Source organism: Natrix helvetica (assembly GCF_964273705.1).
Source record: "Natrix helvetica genome assembly, chromosome: 1".
NCBI classification, from domain to species: Eukaryota; Metazoa; Chordata; class Lepidosauria; order Squamata; family Natricidae; genus Natrix; species Natrix helvetica.
Genome location: NC_138548.1, coordinates 34,271,664 through 34,292,910, shown reverse-complemented (window position 1 = coordinate 34,292,910; position 21,247 = coordinate 34,271,664). Strand labels below are relative to the sequence as shown.

Genomic DNA, 21,247 nt, shown 5'->3' with positions numbered 1-21,247 from the left:
CTTAATTTATTATAAAATTGAAAACCTTATCACAACCAGCCAAAACATGAAGAATTTGATATCTTCTGATAATACAATTGTGTCACTTGTATACGTCCCATAGTCCCATGAAAGCAGCAGCATAGACTCCCTCCCCCAAAGTGTCAGTGACTGTCTCCCCAAAATAGCCCACTTTTCCTTGGAAGGAAATTACATTTCCTGACATTCACTCCAATACTTGGGAGTCAATATGAGCAGATGGCAATGGAGGAAACCAGGAAAAAAATGCTGCTCCTCACCCACTGCTTCATGAGCCAAGAATTGTATCAACAAATTCAAAGAAGTGCATATTTGGAAGAGTAACTATATTTCAATCCAATCCTGTTAGTTTAGTTAAGTACAAATTTGATCAGATGGTATTAAAATGAAAACTGATCCCCATTTTAAACTTCTGAGACTTTTTGAGATGTTCTCCAATTTTTAAAACACACCTGTACAATTTTAGTGGCTAAACATTAGCATTTCTTTCTTTTAAATCAGTGTGTCCAAACTGGGCAGTTTTAAAACCTTGGACTTCAACTCCCAAAATTCCCTAACCAACAATGCTGGCTGGGGAATTCTGGAAGTTGAAGTCCACAAATCTTAAAGTTCTGAAGTTTGGACAACCGTATTCTTAATAAAAGCTAGCATTTTCTAGTGCCATTATAGTGAATGTTTTTTGGAACAATGCAAAAATGATACAAAGCAGTGTAAAACATACTGCTTTGGATCTCATGAAGTCATAGATCAGGGGTGTCAAACTTGTGGCTCACAGGCCAGATGCGTCACGTGGAGGCCACGCCCACCCCAGCTCTGCAAAGAGAAAAAACACCACAAAACATGACGTGATGGCAACATGACGCCATGGGTTTGACACCCCTGACATAGATTCTCCCATTTGTACTGACCTCATAAAGCACTTGCTGTATAGGAGCTTCTTCAATGGAGAGTACAGAGGTGCCCAACATCTGCTCTATGTTGTTCAGGCAGCGGCTGATTGCCAGAAACAACTCTAAGAGTTTCCCATCCAGACTTAATGCATTTTCTCCTGTTTCATTTTCCTACAAAATGGGAAGATATGTATTTTCAATACCCTCTCATGGTTTTCCCTATTTATTTGGAAGCAGCATATGAACCAGTGTAAATATATTCATGCTGGCGTCGCAGTAGATATAACTGTGGCTTGTTATTTTTATCTATGAAGAAAACAGCTTATAGTAAGTCAGTTCATTTGTCTTATCTCAATGCTGCCTACACTAACTGATAATCAAAAATGTGAAGATTTAAAGAAAGGCCCTCTATATTGGGCATTAGAAGTAACACTTATTCCAAATTGCTTTATGATACAGTCATTTTATAGGTGGTGGCTCCCTTGGCTAAGTAATAGAGATGAGTACTGCCTCCGAGAATTGGACGTGACTGGACAAGGGAAACTTTGCTTTTACCTGAATTGAGAGTAGATATTTCACGACAGCAAGGCTGGATCCTATTCAACCACCCTGGTGGCTACTTATATAACTCAGAGAAATGCCTTTAATACCTATACCTGAGAAGAAGCTTCCTGGCTTAGGTTGTCAAGCTGTGCTGTGTATGTTTTTAGCTCCTCAACGGTCGGAGTTCTCACACTCGATGTAGCACCAAGGGACAGAATATTTATTTTGGTAGAGATCTAGTATTTGGAAAAAACAAAATATGTTTAGACTAGTGCTCCAGGTTAAATTCATGGTGACATACAGGTAGTGTCAGACAACCCCCTTCCTCCAGATAGTTCTCAACTTATAACCATTTATTTAGCGACTGTTTGAAGTTATAATGGCACTTTAAAAAGTGATGTATGATCTGACCTCACATATATGACGTATGACTTTTCCTCACATGATCAGATTTTGGACCCTTGTCATGTATTTAGTTGCAGCATCCAGGGGTCAGGTGATCACCACTTGTAACTTTCCCAGCTGGCTTCCAACAAGCAAAACCAATGGGGAAAGCTGGATTTGCTTAGCAACCATGTGATTCATTTAACAGCTGCAGTTGTTCTTTTAATAATCATGGCAAAACGAATCATAAAATCAAGAATGATTCACTTAACAACCAGAAGTGCTTAGAAACAGAAATTGTGGTCTCAACTGTGATCATAAGCTAAGACTACTGTATGATGTTATTTTTTAAAAAAATAAAAACAAGTATAATTTAAAGCTAGATCATTGTCATATTCTTGAATGATGGATCCACTCAAGCAGCAGGTTTTAAATCTTCTGACAATGGAAACTCTGGCATCTGTTGCATTCATAAAAAGTATGCTGTGGTACATTGATGGATTATGGTTGCCACACATATTGTTACTATATGGGAGAACACCTGCATGGCTCCCTCAGATTTGCTTTTAACATGTGCTGGTGCTTGTGTGATGCTTCTTATATATGACGTAAAAGTTAGTAAGAATAAAAGTGATATACTAACCTGAAGTTCATCCAATTGACAATGAGGAGCATTCTTCTTGAGCAGCAGTTCTTCTTGTAAATACTGCCACTTATCACCCGTTCGGTCCTTTGGAGTCAAACCAAGAGGCTCATTTCCTGAGCTGACTGTCTCATTGCTGGATTAGCATCATATTCCCATTAGGAGTAAACAAAGGTAGTGAAGCAAAGGCAACAAAAAGGAGATATTGGTTAATATAAGAATGGGCAGAACATAATTCCTGGATCACATCAAAGACTTAACTATATCGGCATCCAGCTTCTAATACAGATAAAGAGATGAAATGAAGAAATGGGGCATACATGATTGCCACTGAAAACTGCAGCTTCAGGTTCTCTCCATTTTCCTAGCAATATGCCAAGATTGTGTTACATCACATCATGCTATCACATGGGTTCTCAGTTTATTACACAGTTGGAAAAAAGACAGTAGCACATGCTGCTTTGAGCATAAGCCATTATGATTCTGCAATAAGTTCATTAAATGTAGTATAGACAACTTTGGCTCTTTCAGACATTTTGAAGTAAAATTCTCGCAATCCATTATCAATGGCCATGTTGGTTAGGTCTAATGGGAATTGAAATCCTGATATCTGGAGGATAGTTGGTCACCTATCTTTGTAGTGATGAAAAGATAAAAATAAGGACAAGAAGTTTCCACTAACTCCTCTTTCAAGCCATTCTGCATTATATTATATTTGGTTCTCTTGAGTTGAATTTGCCTATGGTGATTACATGACATGGCCATTACATTTTCTTGGCAATAGCATGGAAAGAACTGAACCACTGTCTTCTTGCAACCTATTTTAAAAAATTTTAATCTTGTGTGCAGACTTGAGATTCTAATGGTCTCCTATTCAAATATTAACAAGGTCCAATCATGTTTAGTTTTTGAGATTAGCCAAAGGGAGTAGAGGTTGCCAACTGTACCTTGTTTGTAATTCCAGAACTGTGTTGGGTTTAGGTTGAGGCTGAATTTTCTCCATGTACATTTCTAGGAAGTCAATGAGATTGTCTTGCTCAGACAGCTTTAGCAGCAGTTCCTTCAAGAGAAATAAAAACAAAGTTAGGGAAATTGAAATGTAAGAAATAGGAGTTTGCCAACAAAAATGCTTTATATTGTTCCATCATAAGATGCAGTAGGAATCAAATTGGGAACCCACAAATTCAGATGTTTGTTTATTATTAATTGCTTTTCTCAGTTCAATATTCAGAAGAGGGAACTGCAAGAAACTGAAAGGGAGGCTCTCTTTATTTCATCCCAGAAGAGTTAAGGAAAGCAGTTGGCCCAGGGGACTAATCCCACCGCATTATATAAATTGTTCTTTGGCCCATGGAGAATTGCCATCTCTGGTCTTGGATGGGTGGCACTGGCCCAGACAGACCCAGTGCATAATCTGGGGATTCTACTGGACTCATTACTTTTGCTCAAGGAGCAAGTGCCATTTGAGGCCAGGAGGCTCTTTGTGCATCAGTGGGTTGTGCACGAGTTATGCACTTTTCTGGTCCAACAATCCCTGCTCACAGTCAGACATGTCCTAATTCCCTTCAGTTCTTCAATGCACTCTACATGGGACTGCCCTTGAAAAGCATTTGGAAGCTCCAATTGGCTCAAAATGCAGCACCCCACATGGTTCTGTACAGGCCTAGATATGCACATGTATTTTCCCTCCTGTGGGAGCTGCATTGGCTGTTGATTTGCTTCTGAGTACAATTCAAGATCCTGGTGGTTACTGTTAAAGACCTCCATAGCTTGGGAACAGGTTACCTGAAGGGAATATTGTGGATTCCTTCTCCTAAGGAGATACATCTGGCAGGACCCAGAAGAAGGACCTTCTCTATGGTGGCTCCTTCTCTTTGGAACATCATCCCAGAGGAGATTATATTAGCCTCCACTTTGACACTCTTTTGCAAAGCCCTGAAGACCTGCTTTTGCCAACGGGCCTCGGAAACCTAGAGTGCAATGGAGCCCATCAAGTGGGCTATCTGATTTGTTACAAGGGGGTTGGGGGCATTGTTTTTTTCTTTTTCCATATTGGTTTTTTTGCAAGCTGCCCAGTCAATGAGAGTGAGTTGGCAGCCATATAAATTCCCATAAACAACAACAACAACAAACAAACAAATAATTGGGCAGTGAGATGAATGGTACGTAATTTAATTAATAAGTAAGTGAAAGAAAAAAAACCTGTTTATGCTGAAAACCATTTGGTCTAATGAACAGAGGTCTCTCTGAGATCCCATGTGGAAATGAACTAGAGGAGTCCAAATGAAGTGGCTGTAGGAAGTTGACAGAGGCCTCTTCATTAGTGCTCACCTTCAAAGAGAAAGAGTACTACTTTTTAGAAAAAACTTACAATGATATTTTATTATAAACATAGACAGAACATGCATGTAATTTATATTTTCTTATGCTACCTTTAAAAAAAAATAAAGTAGAAGCATCACTAAAAATACACATGTAAGAACCTTTCTCCGATGAAAATGTGCCCAGAAAGAATGATTGCAAAGGACTAGGAAACACTTTCCCTTGCTAAATGAATAAGAGGAGAGAAGCAGGAGGTACTTAATCATTCCTCATCTTGCTGCTTCTCCCTGTAGCCTTCCTACTCCTGCCACTTTCCTCTCAGAAAGACAAGAAGGCTGGCCAAGATAGACAGATGGATAGTAGGGAAAGGATAACAGGCAAAAAGCAACTACTGAGGGAAGGACTTCATGCTGCTTACTACCCACGGCTTCTCTCCTTTAAATTCCTATCCTTGTATTCATGTTATCCACCAAATCTGGTTGAACACAGTATGTTAGAATTGCAGGAAGCTGCCATATATTGAGTCAGAGTACTGATCTACCGAGTCCAATGCTGTTGACAGTGACTGACAGGAGTTCTCAAGAGTTTCAAGCTGGAGTTTTCTCTGGAAATACATGAATTGAATTTGGGACTTTCTTCCTGCCAGACATGCCCACCACTGTACACTATGCTTGAGCTGACCTTATTGTGTACACAAATATCTGCTTGGGGAACCATTTTAAATCAAATCTGGAACTCTCTGGCAGCCTACAGTGATGACAGAGAAGTGAAATAATATTTTTATTCATCATTATCAACTTTCTTCTTCTGAGGTGGCTCGGAGGCCATGTGAAGATACTTCAGTTTCACTATCACAGTCCGCGATGCTCATTTATTCATTCCTGCTGCTGCAACCAAATTCTCTCCTTCTCTTTTCCCATTCTCCCCCCGCCCCCCAGGAGCAAAGGAGACTCTGCATGAAGCAATCCTGGAGCACTTTCATGCAGCGTTTCAAAAATGGTTTTCAAAATAGTTTTAATAATAATTGTTGCTATTCTTACCCCAAATACATTATCACCAAGGCCATGTCATCTCTAAGCACAAGGATTTTTTTTTTGCAGAGAACTAAATCCAATTATGGGCACTTATGAACAGACAATCATAAGGAACCAGGGATGCAGGCCCAATGGCAGAGACCTAATGTTCCATTTGTACTCTCTCTGACTCAGTGCTTTGTTCCTTATTAAAAAAAGCTTTTTTTTTTTTTTGCAGTCAGATTACATCCATATCACACATATAAGCCAGTTTGAAGCTGATGTAAACAGCTGGGATTATTGTGGTTTTTCTTAATGGTTAGTAAAATAATTATGTGAATGTAGATTCTTATGTTGACAAAACAATGCCATTAGCAGAAAAGGGAAAATATCTGCAGATCTGGGGGAGGGGGGGGAACAACATCTGGAGAAAATGAATGAATGAATGAATGAACAAATGAATAAATGAATGAATGAGTGTGTGTGTGAGAGAGAGAGTGTGTGTGTGTGTGTGTCTGTGTTTGTAATGTTTATACTGGTTTTAATTGATTTTATAATTATTCACCACCCAGAATCATGGTTTGAGATGAACTGCTATTTGAAATTGTTAAAACAAATACATAGCTGAAATATTCAATGTTGCAATCTTTTGCAACATTGCAAACCCCGTGAATGCTATCTAACCCATCTCTATACTGAACTATGACCTTTGGATGCTACATGCTAGAAACAAACTACAGAGAAAGAAGCACATTACAGGAAAGGATTGTACTGGTAATGAGCTATTTTGTTATTGATGTGCCTGAGGTTGTTCTCACAGAGAGGGACTTCTCCGGGTGCCGTCCACTAGGCAGTGCCAGCGGGCAACGCCCAGGAGTAGGGCCTTCTCTGTGATGGGCCCGACCCTCTGGAATGACCTCCCCCCCGACATCAGAATAACCACCGATCTCCGCTCCTTCCGCAAGAAATTGTTCAACTTAGCTGGCCTGGCCTAACCGTAGTTTTAATCTTTCTAGCCTGTATTTTAAATTTTTAGGGGTAGGTTTTTTAGGCTGTCTTTTAATTTTTATTACTGTACAGCTTAACATTTAATCTGATTTTAGGGGTATTTAAGATTATTTATTTTGTATATGGTTTTTATCTTGTCTGTACACCGCCCCGAGTCCCTTCGGGGAGAGGGGGCGGTCTATAAATTCAATAAATTCAATTCAATTCAAGAAAGGCAACTGTTATGTTTCCCCCATCTACAAACCTACATGGCAGACCTACACTTTTTAGCAAAATAATAATGCATGACTTTCTGATCAATAGACATAACATTAAGTAGAGCTGAAGATGCAAGCCATTGTCACACATGCATCCCCACAGGCTAGCCCTTCCCCAACCTAGGGCTCTGCAAATGTGTTGGGAATTCAGAGAATTGTGATCCCAGAATAGATGCATACAAAAGGCTCCTCCTTTCAGAAGGCTGGAATTACCTGTAATTATAATTAATATGTAGGATATGCACATATACACACCCTTTCCACCAGTTATCTCCAAGCTGCATGCTTGCCAGATAAGTGGGCTTCAATTACCAGAATTCCCCCATGCTGAGAATTCTAGGAGTCTGAAATCCACATAAATGAAGGGCATCAGGTTGAGGAAGTCTACTTTAACTAAATGCAATAAGAGTTGTTGGCGGTCAGGTAGCATAATAATGACTCTTTAAGTTTGTTGATGTTTCAGTTTACCTGTTCTTCTGTGTATTTCTCTTGGAGCATGCGCTGGACTTTTTCCAACTTGCACTTCACATTTTTAAGGTTCAAGGAAAGGTTCTCTGTTTCTTGTTCAAGGCCTGAGCTATTGGTAGTGGGCGTGCCTTTGCACTCCTCCAATAGCCACACAACTTTCTGTTCAATTTCTGTTAACATCACCTGAGGAAGCCAAGCAGTTAATCATTCACAAAACATTTACTTATTGAACTTCTGAAAGCTTAAAGGCTGATGGCTCCAATGCCTGGAGAGGCCCATCTAAAAGTGACCCCCTTTCCTGCCCCCACCTCAGGCCTCTGAAGATATGGGGGAATGAAGGAGTCAAGAATAGAAATTTATGCATTTCTTGTACTTGTCACAAAATTCTCAGCTAAGCATGCATTCAGAGGAACTGTCGTTTTTATTACATATGTTCTGGATCTCATTTTTCTAGTAGAAAGGGAAAAGAGCCACAGGTCCCAGAAATCTGAAGGCTGGCCTCATATAGTGATATTGGTGTGCCAATTTCACCCTATAATTCTTCTGCAAATGTTCACCTGAGATGATTTCCTTCCACTTTTGACTTTCTCCTTCCACATATTTATTAATCATTGCAGCTGTTACACTGCATTAATCTGGTTGACTTTTATCAGCTTAACAAGCCAAAGAGCCAATAAAGATCCAACAAGTAACATGGTATAACATATTACAATACCATAGTGAACCCCGAGCACACTCTTTCTATCCAAGACAAGCATTCCCACATTTCATTCTGTTCCTTCAACTTCCAACAACTCTTTAGAAAAGCCTGGTCTTAAGTTTCTAAAATATAGCAATAGCACTTAGACTTATATATCCCTTCACAGTGCTTTACAGCTCTCTCTAAGCGGTTTACAGGGTCGGCATATTGATCCCCAATAATCTGGGTCCTCATTTTACCCACCTCGGATGGATAGGAGGCTGAGTCAACTTTGAGCCTGGTGAGATTTGATTTGCAAAACTGCTGGCTGACAGTGATCAGCAGAAGTAGCCTGCAGTACTGCACTCTAACCACTGAACCACCACAGCCCTAGTGATCTATGATCACTAGGAAAGGACCAATCTTGCTACTCAAGCCAGATGTTTCATTCAAGGGGTTCCTTGGGGGAGAACGTTCTCCTCTGATCTTCCCACCATCCTTCTGCTTCACCTGGAAGACTTTCAGCATACACATTCTCCAGGCCAGTATTTCGCAACCTTGGCAAATTTAAGATGTGTGGACTTCAATTCCCAGAATTCCCCAGGTAGATTGGCTGCCTGGTGAATTCCAGGAGTTGAGATCCAGATATCCCAAAGTTGCTAAGGTTGAGAAACACTGCCCATGGCAAATGCTATCTAGAGGAGGTGTGTTGAAAATGAACAGGACCAAAGCCTAAAAACACATTCTGATTGAGAACGCTAATGGATTTGAAACATTTTCACTGCTTTGTTTGATTGTATTGTTACTTTCTGGGTGGTGGTGGTTTTCTTCTTCATAAATTAACATCACCCTAACCTCATTTCAAACGCTTGCTTCCTGAAAGGTTGACAATAGGGACACGTGTGAAAGAGAAAAGCGGTACCAGAGTGACCACAGTGGGTTGGCTAACAGGAACAGAATGTCCGTGTTAAGGACACACTGGAAAATGTCCAGATGGCCTAATGGGACACCAAGAAGCCTGGAAGCCAAGTTTAAAGAACTGTGGAAAGCACAATGTGAGGGAAAATAAGGGCAGTGGCAATATTCATGATCCGTGGATAACGTTTTCAAAATCACCAAGCAATAGAGAAAAATATTACTTTCTTTTGACATGGTCAGCCCAATGATCAGCCATGGGGGCAAGAGACTCAGGAGCATGAGAGCTTCTCTGAATCTGTAATAATTTGGGATATCTAAAAGCAGGTTTCAATGGCAGAGATGAATTGAGTACAGGCTCATAATAATTAGCTTTTTTTATAGACTTTATTATTTTCACTGAGTATCTTTAGAAGGTAGGTTTTGCCATACTGTATTTTACTTGTCACAAGAGATACAATAGATTTTTCTTATCAAATAAAAAATGAGATAAAGAGCCCTGTGCAGGTTGTTCTGGGGTCCATACAAAATCATTAGAATTCAAATTCTTTATCACTACTATCCCAAATATCATGAATGATAAAGTTTAAGTATTCTTGTTCCAGTTCTCTTCCCATCTATTTCAAAAGTCACTTTGGTGAGGCTTAGTACAAAAGCCTCACCAAAGGTTTAGCCATGCTTTCAATCATCTTCTTAAACTGTACTTTTAAAAAATCCACAAAAATCCTCATAACTAGTATTTCTGGGAAAGCCAGCATCCATTAACCCCACAAAAGAAGTAACAATGTTTGACATTTTCATTTAATTTCTCAATGAAGTTATACTTTCGTTTTGTGCTTTTAAAAAAAAACTTGAACAAAAAAAAGCTAAGCACAAATACCCTTCTACCTAGTTCTTTGAAATTCGTCACAATAAGGGCTAGAAACTTGATTAATGTCATTATATTTCATTGGGCACTGTCCATGAAGTTTAAAATTCATCTTTATGGTAATACAATACAATAGTAGAGTTGGAAGGGACCTTGGAGGTCTTCTAGTCCAACCCCCTGCCTAGGCAGGAAACCCTATACCGTTTCAGACAAATAGCTATCCAATATCTTCTTAAAGACTTCCAGTTTTGGGGCATTCACAACTTCTGGAGGCAAGCTGCTCCACTGATTAATTGTTCTAACTGTCAGGAAATCTCTCCTCAGTTCTAAGTTGCTTCTCTCCTTGATTAGTTTCCACCCATTGCTTCTTGTTCTACCCCCAGGTGCCTTGGAGAATAGTTTGACTCCCTCTTCTTTGTGGCAACCCCTGAGATATTGGAACAATGCTATCATGTCTCCCCTAGTCCTTCTTTCTCTTCAGCTAAACATACTCAGTTCCTGCAACCGTTCTTCATATGTTTTAGTCTCCAGTCCCCCCTAATCATCTTTGTTGCTATTCTCTGCACTCTTTCTAGAGTCTCCACATCTTTTTTACATCGTGGCGACCAGAACTGAATGCAGTATTCCAAGTGTGGCCTTACCAAGGCATTATAAAGTGGTATTAACACTTCACTGATCTTGATTCTATCCCTCTGTTAATGCAGCCTAGAACTGTGTTGGCTTTTTTGGCAGCTGCTGCACACTGCTGGCTTATAATGCTGACTAGAATCTTGGCAGTGCTTTTTAAGAGTGTTAACTGGAATTCCACCTTGCTGAATTATTGATCTCATACCCTTATAAGTAGACATTGCATTGAGTACTCAAAATCAGAGGACAAGGTCAGCATTTTGTAATTAGGACAAAACCTCTTATTGTATCTGCATGGTATTGGAGTTTTAGCACTTTGGGGCCTGAGAGATAATAGAGGCAGCAGCCAAAATGTGTTTTTTTCAAAACGTTATCACACTGCCTCCAGAATATTTGTGTAGGAGTTAGTTTTCATAATCAGCACCGAATTGAGTTCACAGTCCTGATTATTCCAAAACTTAATTACCTTATAGCACCTCTTAGATGGGAAATATATTGTTGCTGCTACTGCTAAATAACTGGGAACTGGAAAGACTTGTTGATCAGGTAAAAAGTATCAGGCTAATAGACCCCAGTCTGTATTCTGCCCATTCCTGTTTACGAATGAGATGGAGATAACATTGAGATTGTTTATCTTGTAGTGCCTGTCCAAGTTAGCAGAGATTGGTTGAATCAAGAGCATTGGGAAATCACTCTAGCTACACCCCTTGAAATTAACCCATCTAACTAAAGGAGCATTTCAAAGAGCACAAGGAGTAAAAGCAGTGGAGACATTAGGTACTGTATAGAGTGACTGCAAATAAAGCCAACGGTTTACAGGAAAGCAGTGGTGACATTTAGCCAGTTCTTCCTCTTACCTGGCAGGCAGCTAGATGCTGCTCCACCGACTGCTGCATTTGGCAGATCTGGGCTTCTGATCCTAGAGACTCTTTGACTTGATCGAGCCACAGCTCCAACTCAGCAATCTGAGCCTGGCACACATGGAGGACCTGAGGCGGCTCGGAGTCAGACTTAACCGTGTCCTCGGTTGCCTTTGTGTTGCTCAGTGATCTCCATAAGCACTCGGGAGGGTTGGTGAGTTGGGTGGAAGGTTTGCCCTGAAAGAAAGAACAGCCAAATTCTCCAGTATATTTGAGACCCAAAGCAGGCATGAATTCTCACACTTTGCCAAATGGGATTTTTTTAAAAAATAGGTAGATATACATTTTAAAAAAGGAAAGATAGATAGATAGAAAGAAAAAGTAATCTCGGCCACCAGCAACAACATGTGATCCGGCACAACAGGCTTCTTAGCAACTCATTTGCATTTCCACAGGTAGAGCTGACGAAACAGGAAGTCGGCTGATTCATAGCTTATTATTAAATGCTATCCCACAGGACCTACGGAAAGGTGTTTTTGTAGTGCTTGCCAGATAAGATTCCAGGCACTGCATTTCAAAGCTGGAGCATAGGCCCCAGAGTAAATATTTACACGTTGCTTTTGAACTTTGGTCTCAAAAAGGCCTTTACTCTAACATTAAAAACAATAAAATAAAAACCTAGCAGAAAAGGGAAGTTTTCTTTCTTCACAAAAGGGAAAGTTGTCAAATGTGGTTTGTCAACAAAGATTTGGGCAATGTCATTCCATTCTTCCTGCCCTCAAGATTACTTTAGCATTTTGTGATGAGCAAGCCTGCTTAATCCCCTCTTCATTGTACTCTCCCCTTTAAAAAAAGCATTTTGGCATTTTATCAAGTCGGTAATAGTGTCGTGTTTCATGGGTACAAAGGCTGAAATATTTGTAGCTGGGAAAGTGGATTTAAAACCTTCTTTGAACCTGAAGTCCTGCCTGGGGTGCTTCTTCAGATTCTCTTGCCAGATGTGGAGCTCTGATAGTCATTAGAGTTAGGCTTTCTTAGTAGGGGCACACCTTGGGGCTCCCTCCCTAGATAGGTTCCCCCCATCGGACACAGTCTTTTTCTCAAGTGCTAGATATTTTACCCAGGCATTTTTTTTAAAAAAAAAACTATTTTAGTTCCTTTAGACTTTACTCTTATTTATCCTCTACTATTTGTTTTAATTAGTGCTATTGTGCATGATATAATTCTATTTTATAATGCTTTTAATAATACAGGACCGTGTGCTTTTGGTAGTATTTTAAAACCGTAAGGAATCATAACGACAGTAATTATTTTGGTTCATCGCCCAATCAACCAGATTTTCAGACTGATTTTGGCGTTTTTATCTACCTACTGAATCCTATTATTATTTCTTTTATTCATTAAACATGAAACTCGGTCAATTGAACATTTAAAGATGTGTCACAAATACCATTGACTGGTGCTAATGGTTAATATGGGTTGCCAGCGTTTTAGGTATCAACCAAATATCTTCTTAAAATATATGATGTTCCTAGTAGCACAGTTTTTTGCAGTTCCACTGGTGTTATTACAGGAAGCTGCAATTATTATTGTTGTTATTGTTGTCATTGTTATAGCTCAAGAAAATTAATTACATTGTTTTAGTTAGTCCAGAATGTACTATTGGATCAGATCATATTAGACCAATATACAGAGGATCTGAACATAAATGCTCTGAATTATTGTGTAGGAATTATAATTAACCCAAGTTTTCTCAAGACACTAACTAAGGAAGATCATAGCTTTAAGTCAACACATCTAGAAAGCTCCAAGTTAGGGAAAACTCTTTATGGTTTTACTTACAATGGAATTCAACATGCATATCAATAGCTGGGCAATATATTTGCTTCTTATAATTTTGGTTTTCCAAGATTAAGTAGCAAATCATTATATTTTCAAAGAACAATTTAAAATTTTAACTGTTTAATAACTATGACACCTACCTTGGTGGGGGGATCTTCACTGGGCATGTCCTTTGTGGCAACCTCCTGTAAAGAAAGTGAGAGCTTTTTTTCCTTTTTGTATGACATTTCCCATTGCTAATATTCTAACTCAGGAGTGTCAAACTGATGGCTGGTGGGCTGGTTGCATCACGTGCAGGCCACGCCCACCCAAGCTCTGTAAATGGGAAAAACGACATGAAACATCACGTAACGGCAACGTGATGTGGCAAGTTTGACAGCAGTGTGTCTAGCTTGAAAGCTGCAGCCACTCAAAGTTAGATGTTCAACTACCAATGTAATTGCAAAATCCGGAAACAAAACCACCGAGTAATCCTAAAAAAGGATTCTGGATCATTTTGAAGCTCATAGGGATGAGAAAAAATGTAGTAACATCGTTCATGGATTGTCCATATTGTGAATTGTTATTACATTTTTTTGTCCCTATTTAAAGTCAGAAAAAATGTAATTTCTGCCTATGAATTCCTTCTTGTTCTGATAAAGCACCCCTGGGAAATAAAATAGTTAATGAAAACAATTCACAATTATGGAAAATATTCTGAATATAAAATTAATGTTCAGACACCAAAAATAGTTGGTACTAGATCTTATTTTAGATGGCTTCTCTAAAGCTGCATGCAGCCTGTTTCTTTGAGTTATATATGAAAGACACACTGTGGAAATGGAGATTTTAACTGAAGATCCCTATCAGACATTTCAGTCTCATTTTGTTTTAAAAGCAATATGGGGTACTTGCAGAAGAGATACAATCTCAAGAGCAATAGACTTATATACTGCTTCACAGTGCTTTACAGCCCTCTCTAAGTGGTTTACAGAGTCAGCTTATTGTCCCCAACAATCTGGGTCCTCATTTTACTGACCTCAAAAGGATACAAGGCTGAGTCAACCTTGAGCCAGTCACTCCTGGCAGTGAGCAATGAGTTAGCCTGCAATATTGCATTTTTGCAACGAGATACAGATCACACTGCAACCTCAAATTAAAACCCACTTCCTCACCGATGGTAGATGCACCCTTTGCATTTACTAAAAACAGAATAGATTTGAATGGATTTGTCAAAGTGAGGACGGTGGGCAAACAATTTACATCTTTCCACAAATATTATGGAAAGTTGGAAAATAAAGCAGGAGTTCTTTGGTATTACTGAAAGATTTTTTGCAAATTATCTTCGGTTCAGTCTTGCATGGGACGATTTTATTTATTTTGATTAAATAATTTATAGGCTGCTCATCTCTTAGACAACTCTGGGCAGCTCACAACTAAAAACACATAACTCATATAACCGACCCGAAGAGGAAAATGCCAAAAACAAAGTCAAAACAGATCAGATCAAAATAAAATAAGAGTAAAACAAAAAGATGATCCACAATCATCCTGTCATTAGAGTCTGGGAGAAAAACAGATCCTCAATAATTTCCTAATGACATACAGATGGGAGCCACTCAAATCCTTCCTAAAGTTATCAGTATAACTGTGCTATGACTAACTTGCTCACTTTCACTGCCTCCTTTTATTTCTCTAACAAGACTTAGCTCCATTATACTCCCAACGTGTACTTACTTCATTGTGGAATGAACTGTCTTCTGCTTCCTCAACCAAGGAAGGTAGAAAAGCCAGGGAGCCTCGCTTTTTGGGCTGTAGCATGCAGAGAAAGAAACCCCCAGTTATTATGGCAGCCCTTAAATACGTTCCATCTGATAGGTAATAATGCATGCTTTACAGAAATAGTAAGAAATAATCAAATTAAGTAGTTTTGTAGACAATATCTCATATAATGTCATATGAATCTGTTCATTGTCCAATGTTTTTAGTCCTTCAGTTACAACACATTTTTCATATCCCTGCACCTGTGTGTTTTATAGCTATATTAAGTTGTTCTACGTTTTATTTAGCATCTATTTTATTGTGACAAAAACACAGGATGGAAGGGTTGGATGGGACCATGCATGTCATCTATTTCAATCCCACTCCCCAGGGAAGGAATTCACTCCTGCAAGGTTTCTCCTAGGTTATTTAATTAGCTAACTTAGTCTCATGTATGTCTTAATAGTCTTTAGTGTTATCTATGGAAATCTATAACAAATATAGGTTTACGTGGTATTTCAGTTTCCTTAAAATAATATGAAATAATTATTCCAGGAAAATATATATTTATCTGTAGATGTAGATGTTTCATATTGCTTATCTCAAAATAACAATAATATAAACTGGTTTAAAATCCCACTGCATTTCTGACAAAATGTAAATGTAATGACAATGTATTCCTACTTTAAGGCTAAAATATAAATTTATAAAAATCCCTATGCAACTCCCTTAAAGGCATTCAGATTATTGTTTGATATTGAATTATTAATATATATTTTATTAGAAAGTTATCTTTCTTCTCCCAAGTATTTAAGTTATAGCTTTTATATAATGATGAGGTCATTAATTTTTCTGATATTCAGCACTGTCACTTGATATATATTCTGATCTTTTCTTTACAGAATTCATTTTTTTTTTAAAAACCAACTATTATATAATCTGTCTCATATCCTGGCTTGGTTCCTTTTTAAAATTTTAAATGTAGTCCTATTTCTAGCATAGAAAGTTGCAAGACACATTTGGAAGATGCTGAGATGAAATAATAATTCTGAGTACTATTTTCACAATATATTTACACTCTGGAATAATCCCAGTTTGAAAATAACTTCTCACAGATACATGCACCCAGCCCCCATGTATGTATTTTATAGTTTATGAGTTAATATTAATATTTTGAATCATCTTATTGCCAATCAAGTTTTCAATGACTTGAATAATTGCAAAAATAAAAAAAACCTCAAAAACCCATAATTACTTCAGTCCCTAAATATGGATCAGCTAAAACAACCTATGAATGATTATTAATATTTCTAATCGGTTTGTTCATTTCAGTGATTAAAAATAAAGCAGTATGCAGCGAATGGTTTCTGGTTAGATTAAAAGCTGTCCATATACTCTGCTAGCAGATAGCTGCCTAATGTTGGCCTTTGCAATAGGCAAAATTTCACAAAAAGTGAGGCTGAACTGTGAATGGCCATAGAACATCAAATGGGGAGTGGCTGAAAAAAGTTATCTTTGTTACATTTCAGATATATCTATCTATCTATCCTAGTCTCCCTTTATTTATTTATCAGTATAATTACAACATATATATATATATATATACACACACACACACACACACACACACACACACATACATACATGTCTTTGGTTGTTCGGGTTTTCTCCCGCGTAGAATTGGAAGTATCTTCACGACGTTTCGATGAAGTCTCATTCATCATCTTCAGGCTGGTCGCGGGAGAAAACCCGAACAACCAAAGACGTACTTACAAACACCCGCGAAAACCTCAGAAAACACACACACACACACACACACACACACACACACACACACACACACACACACACACACACACACACACATATATATATATATATATATATATATATATATATATATATATATATATATATATATATATATATAATTCTGATTGAGAAATCTAGGCCCTATAATCTTTCCTAATACATATATACCGATTTTTGCCAGTACCACTACATAAAGTAAGATTTTCATTTCTTGTGAGTTAGTTTTTTAAAAAGCCTTCATTTTCTAACAAACTGAAAATAATTTTGAAACTCTGTTCATTAGAATATAATTTTTAAATTCAAAATTAATGTACTTCTAAATGCTGAATACTGATGTCTAGGGGTTTTTCTTTCTGATTTTCCACAGCAAGAAACAGTGTTGATGATACATTTATCCCTATCTTTCAGAAAATGATGTTGTATATGCAAAAGAAAATGCACAATAAACGACATCGTGACAGGCAGGAACTTCTGCCACACCTTCTGAGGATAAAATCAACAAAAGGATACCTTTTTTTGTGTCCACCCTGTATCTTTGGACATTATTACCCTAGCTAAAAATATTCTAACTACATACATATGTACACACACACACGCACACACACACTCATACATACTGTATTTTTCGGAGTATAAGACGCACCTTTCCCCCCCCCAAAAAAGGCTGAAAATCTGGGTGCATCTTATACAACAAATACAGCATTTTTTGCCTCCAGAAGCCCCGCCCCTTCACCAAAATGGCTGTGCATATCCTTATTGAGGCTTTCAGAGAACTCCTAGGGGCTGGGGAGGCCAGAAATGAGCAAAAAACAGGCTGTTTGTTGCCCCCCAGCCCCCAGCAGCACTCTATAAGCCTCCATAAGGCTATGCATGCAATTTTTTTGACAGAAAACGGGCCCGTTTTCGTGAAAAATGGACCATTTTTTTGCTCATTTTTGCTCCCCCCCGGAACACTCTGCAAGCCCCCCAAGGTTATTCGTGCCTTTTGGGGGGGGACGGGCCCATTTTTGTGAAAAATGGGCCGTTTTGGGGAGGTTTGCAGAGTGCAAAAACTTTTTTTTTCCTTTTGGAAAGGTCTGATTGATGAGAATTACATTGATTAAGTGCTGTGCCAGCAGAAACACCTACCTATCTACTGTATTTCTCTCTATATATATTTCTCTCTCTCCATCCTTCTACCTACCTACCTACCTACACACACTCTCTCTCTCCCTCCCTACCTACTGTATTTCTCTCTCTCCATCCCTCTACCTACCTACCTATCCACAAACACACACTCTCTCCCTACCTACCTACTGTATTTTTCTGTATATATATATATATATATATATATATATATATATATATATATATATATATATATATATATATATATATCTCCCTTTATTTACGTACCTACCTACCTACCTACTCTCTCTCTCTCCCTACCTATCGACTGTATTTCTCTCTTTCTATTTCTCTCTCTCTATCCCTCTACCTATCTACCTTCTCTCTCTCTCTCTCTCCCTTTATCTACCTACCTACCTAACTACTCTCTCTCTCTCTCTCCCTACCTACCTACTGTATTTCTCTCTCTTTCTCTCCCTCTCTATCCCTCTATCTACCTACCTACTTTTTTATTTGCCTCTTCAAAACCTTGGTGTGTCTTGGTGTGTCTTATACTCTGAAAAATATGGTACATATGTCACCGTGAAAGACCGAAATTTGGTGAATGTCGACATTCACCGGTGAATGAAAGACCGAAATTGGTGAATGTCACTGGTGAATGTCGACACATACCAATTTTGGTCTTTCACAGTGACATATATATAACGAGTCAGCGTAACGCTTTACTTTTGCTTTTCAATTCGCGGTCCTGGAAACTACTCGTTCTAACCGCGCAGGATCGCAGGTTTTTTAAAAAAAGAAGTCCGCGAATAGAAGACGCTTAAAAGGAAGCGAGGAGCCGAGGTGTCGACAGGATAAGGGTATTAGGGTAAGGGTGTCGAGAGGATAAGGGTATATATTTCGGACATACACCAAGCGACTATGTGAATGTCGACATTCACCAGATTTCGGACTTTCACAGTAACACATACATATCATATTTCTATGAAACCATTTGAAAGAACTTACCTGCAACTCAATAGCACTTCCATTTTCCTCTGGTGATTCTAAGTCACTGTCCTCAGCTTCTGGTGGTTCTTGATTCTGATGAAGTTCCACCAAGGCATTCTTCATAGCTGTTAGAATATCCTCTTTCTGTTGGCATAATAGGGCAATCTGTTGCTTTACTCTTTCCACCTCCTCATCCTACGGAACAATAATATTGAGACATGACGTATCTCATAAAAATGGGAACATGAAGGAAAATTGTGAACAGCTTGAGACATCTTACTGTAGCATGATTGTCTTTGGGTGCCTTTTTTGCACTAAAGCATTTCCTTAGCACAGCTGAAAACCAAGCCAAGCGACCCAATACAAAACGTAAAACCTGCTGGATCTGTATGTAGCCAGCCATAGCTTAGAGAGACATTTGGAAACTGAACAGTACTCTGAATGTTCATAGCTGTCTGCCTGAATTTGGGAGCTGAATTCCTGAAGGGCAAGTGGTCAGGAGTTCTTGTGTGACAGATAGCATGGAGTTTACTCATAATATTATGCAAAGTAGGTTAATTAAGATAGAAGCATCACTTCCTGCCTCTCTGGAAGAGCTTTTTCTTTTCTCAAAACATTTTTCCTATTTCAAGTGGGAAAAGCTGGAAAATTAGCAAAAGTGAATTGTTTTTATACAAGACCACAAAAACATATCCTAATACAATACAGGTAACCCTTCCACTCCTTCTCTGTGCTGGCAACCTTGCCAAAGATTGTTTGCATAAGGTGGATATCCTTCAACTTAATAAAGGAGTAATTAAATTATCCACTTTAATTAGGGCTGTATGCTATCCATATTACAGAAAGATTTGCTAGTGTCGGTGTAATTTGAGGGTCAAAAGAATTCCCAATGAGCACCATTTTAATGGATTGGCAGGATATAGATCTAGCACATAGGTCACATGAACTAGGTGTAATTTGGCTTTTCTATCTCTCTCAGCTTCAAAATGTTTGGGCTATTCTTTTTCATTTCAATGTATTATTTCCATTTCTTACAAATGTCAGTATGAAATAACAGGACCATCTACAGGGCTGTGATTCATGCTATTTAATGAATAAAGATACTTGGATTTGCTTGAAGTTGGCCTCCAACTTAGCAGTCCCAAGTGAGTTGCCTGAGGCACAGTCTTGTTCAATTATCTACATTGACTCCTGTGACTCCTGAGGAAGTAGACCTATTCCCACAAACTGCCATCTCATCAATTTGTTTGTCAAACCCTGGCTCCTTGGGGGTGGCTTGGGAGGCAATTGGAGGATGGGATCTTCAAAGGAGCAGGAAAGGGGGGTCCCTCTGGCCTTGAAGAAGGCAGTGATGCATCTCCTTCTCAAAGGATCGTTGCTGGAATCCTCTATCCTGGATAATTATCATTTAGTTCCCAGTTTTCCCTTTGTGGGAAATGTTGTGGAGAAGTTGATCAAATGGCAGGTAATATACACAGGATCTTGAAGGAAAAGAATTATCTAGACCTGATTCAATAAGATTTTGGACCAAGATAAAGCATGAAGACAATCTTGGTTGGCTTGCAGTTACTGTTGGCAGATTCACACGGGGAATGGTACATCCATCCTTGAGACATCCATGGCTTCTGAAACCATCACCCATGGATGTCAAGAATGTGGGGCACTATATTGCAGTGAATCACCTCCTTCTTCTGTGGTCATTTCCAATCAGAGTTGACAGGAGGGAAGAGATCAGGCTTGTAAGTATCTCATAGCCAAGATAAAGGTAATAAAATAGCAGCTGTCAAAGGTAATAGGAAGAGGATACATTCATGGGTCTCCCCTCAACTCCCCAATTGAATGGCAGTACCACTTTAGGGGTATGGTGGCTCAGTGGCTAAGACGCTGAGCTTGTTGATCAGAAAGGTTGGCAGTTCAGCGGTTTGAATCCCTAGCGCCGTGTAACAGAGTTAGCTCCCATTACTTGTTCCTGCTTCTACCAACGTAGCAGTTCAAAGCATGTAAAAGTGCAAGCAGAAAAAATAGGAACCACTTTGGTGGGAAGGTAACAGCGTTCCGTGCACCTTCAGCGTTTAATCATGCCGGCCAGATGACAACAGAGACGTCTTTGGACAGCACTGGTTCTTTGGCTTTGAAACGGAGATGAGCACTTCCCCCTAGAGTCAGGAACGACTAACACATATGTGCCAGGGGAACCTTTACCATATCACTTTAGGGATCCGACAACAACACTCTCCCCCATTATTGTTTAATATCAACAT

The 21,247-nt window shown here is 38.9% G+C and overlaps 1 protein-coding gene across 1 annotated transcript in view; it reads right to left on the bottom strand.

Annotated features, from left to right (window-relative positions):
* Positions 1–21,247, bottom strand: part of SYNE2 (spectrin repeat containing nuclear envelope protein 2) — a 237,739-nt gene that overhangs the window by 85,755 nt on the left and 130,737 nt on the right. Inside the window, exons 62-71 of the mRNA XM_081935674.1 lie at positions 19,005–19,181; positions 15,054–15,128; positions 13,478–13,522; positions 11,493–11,732; positions 7,547–7,729; positions 4,681–4,809; positions 3,426–3,538; positions 2,479–2,614; positions 1,565–1,687; positions 927–1,079 (exon numbers count right to left, since the gene is read on the bottom strand). Of these exons, the coding sequence (XP_081791800.1) occupies positions 927–1,079; positions 1,565–1,687; positions 2,479–2,614; positions 3,426–3,538; positions 4,681–4,809; positions 7,547–7,729; positions 11,493–11,732; positions 13,478–13,522; positions 15,054–15,128; positions 19,005–19,181 (1,374 nt within the window). The remainder of the gene's footprint in view (positions 1–926; positions 1,080–1,564; positions 1,688–2,478; positions 2,615–3,425; positions 3,539–4,680; positions 4,810–7,546; positions 7,730–11,492; positions 11,733–13,477; positions 13,523–15,053; positions 15,129–19,004; positions 19,182–21,247) is intronic.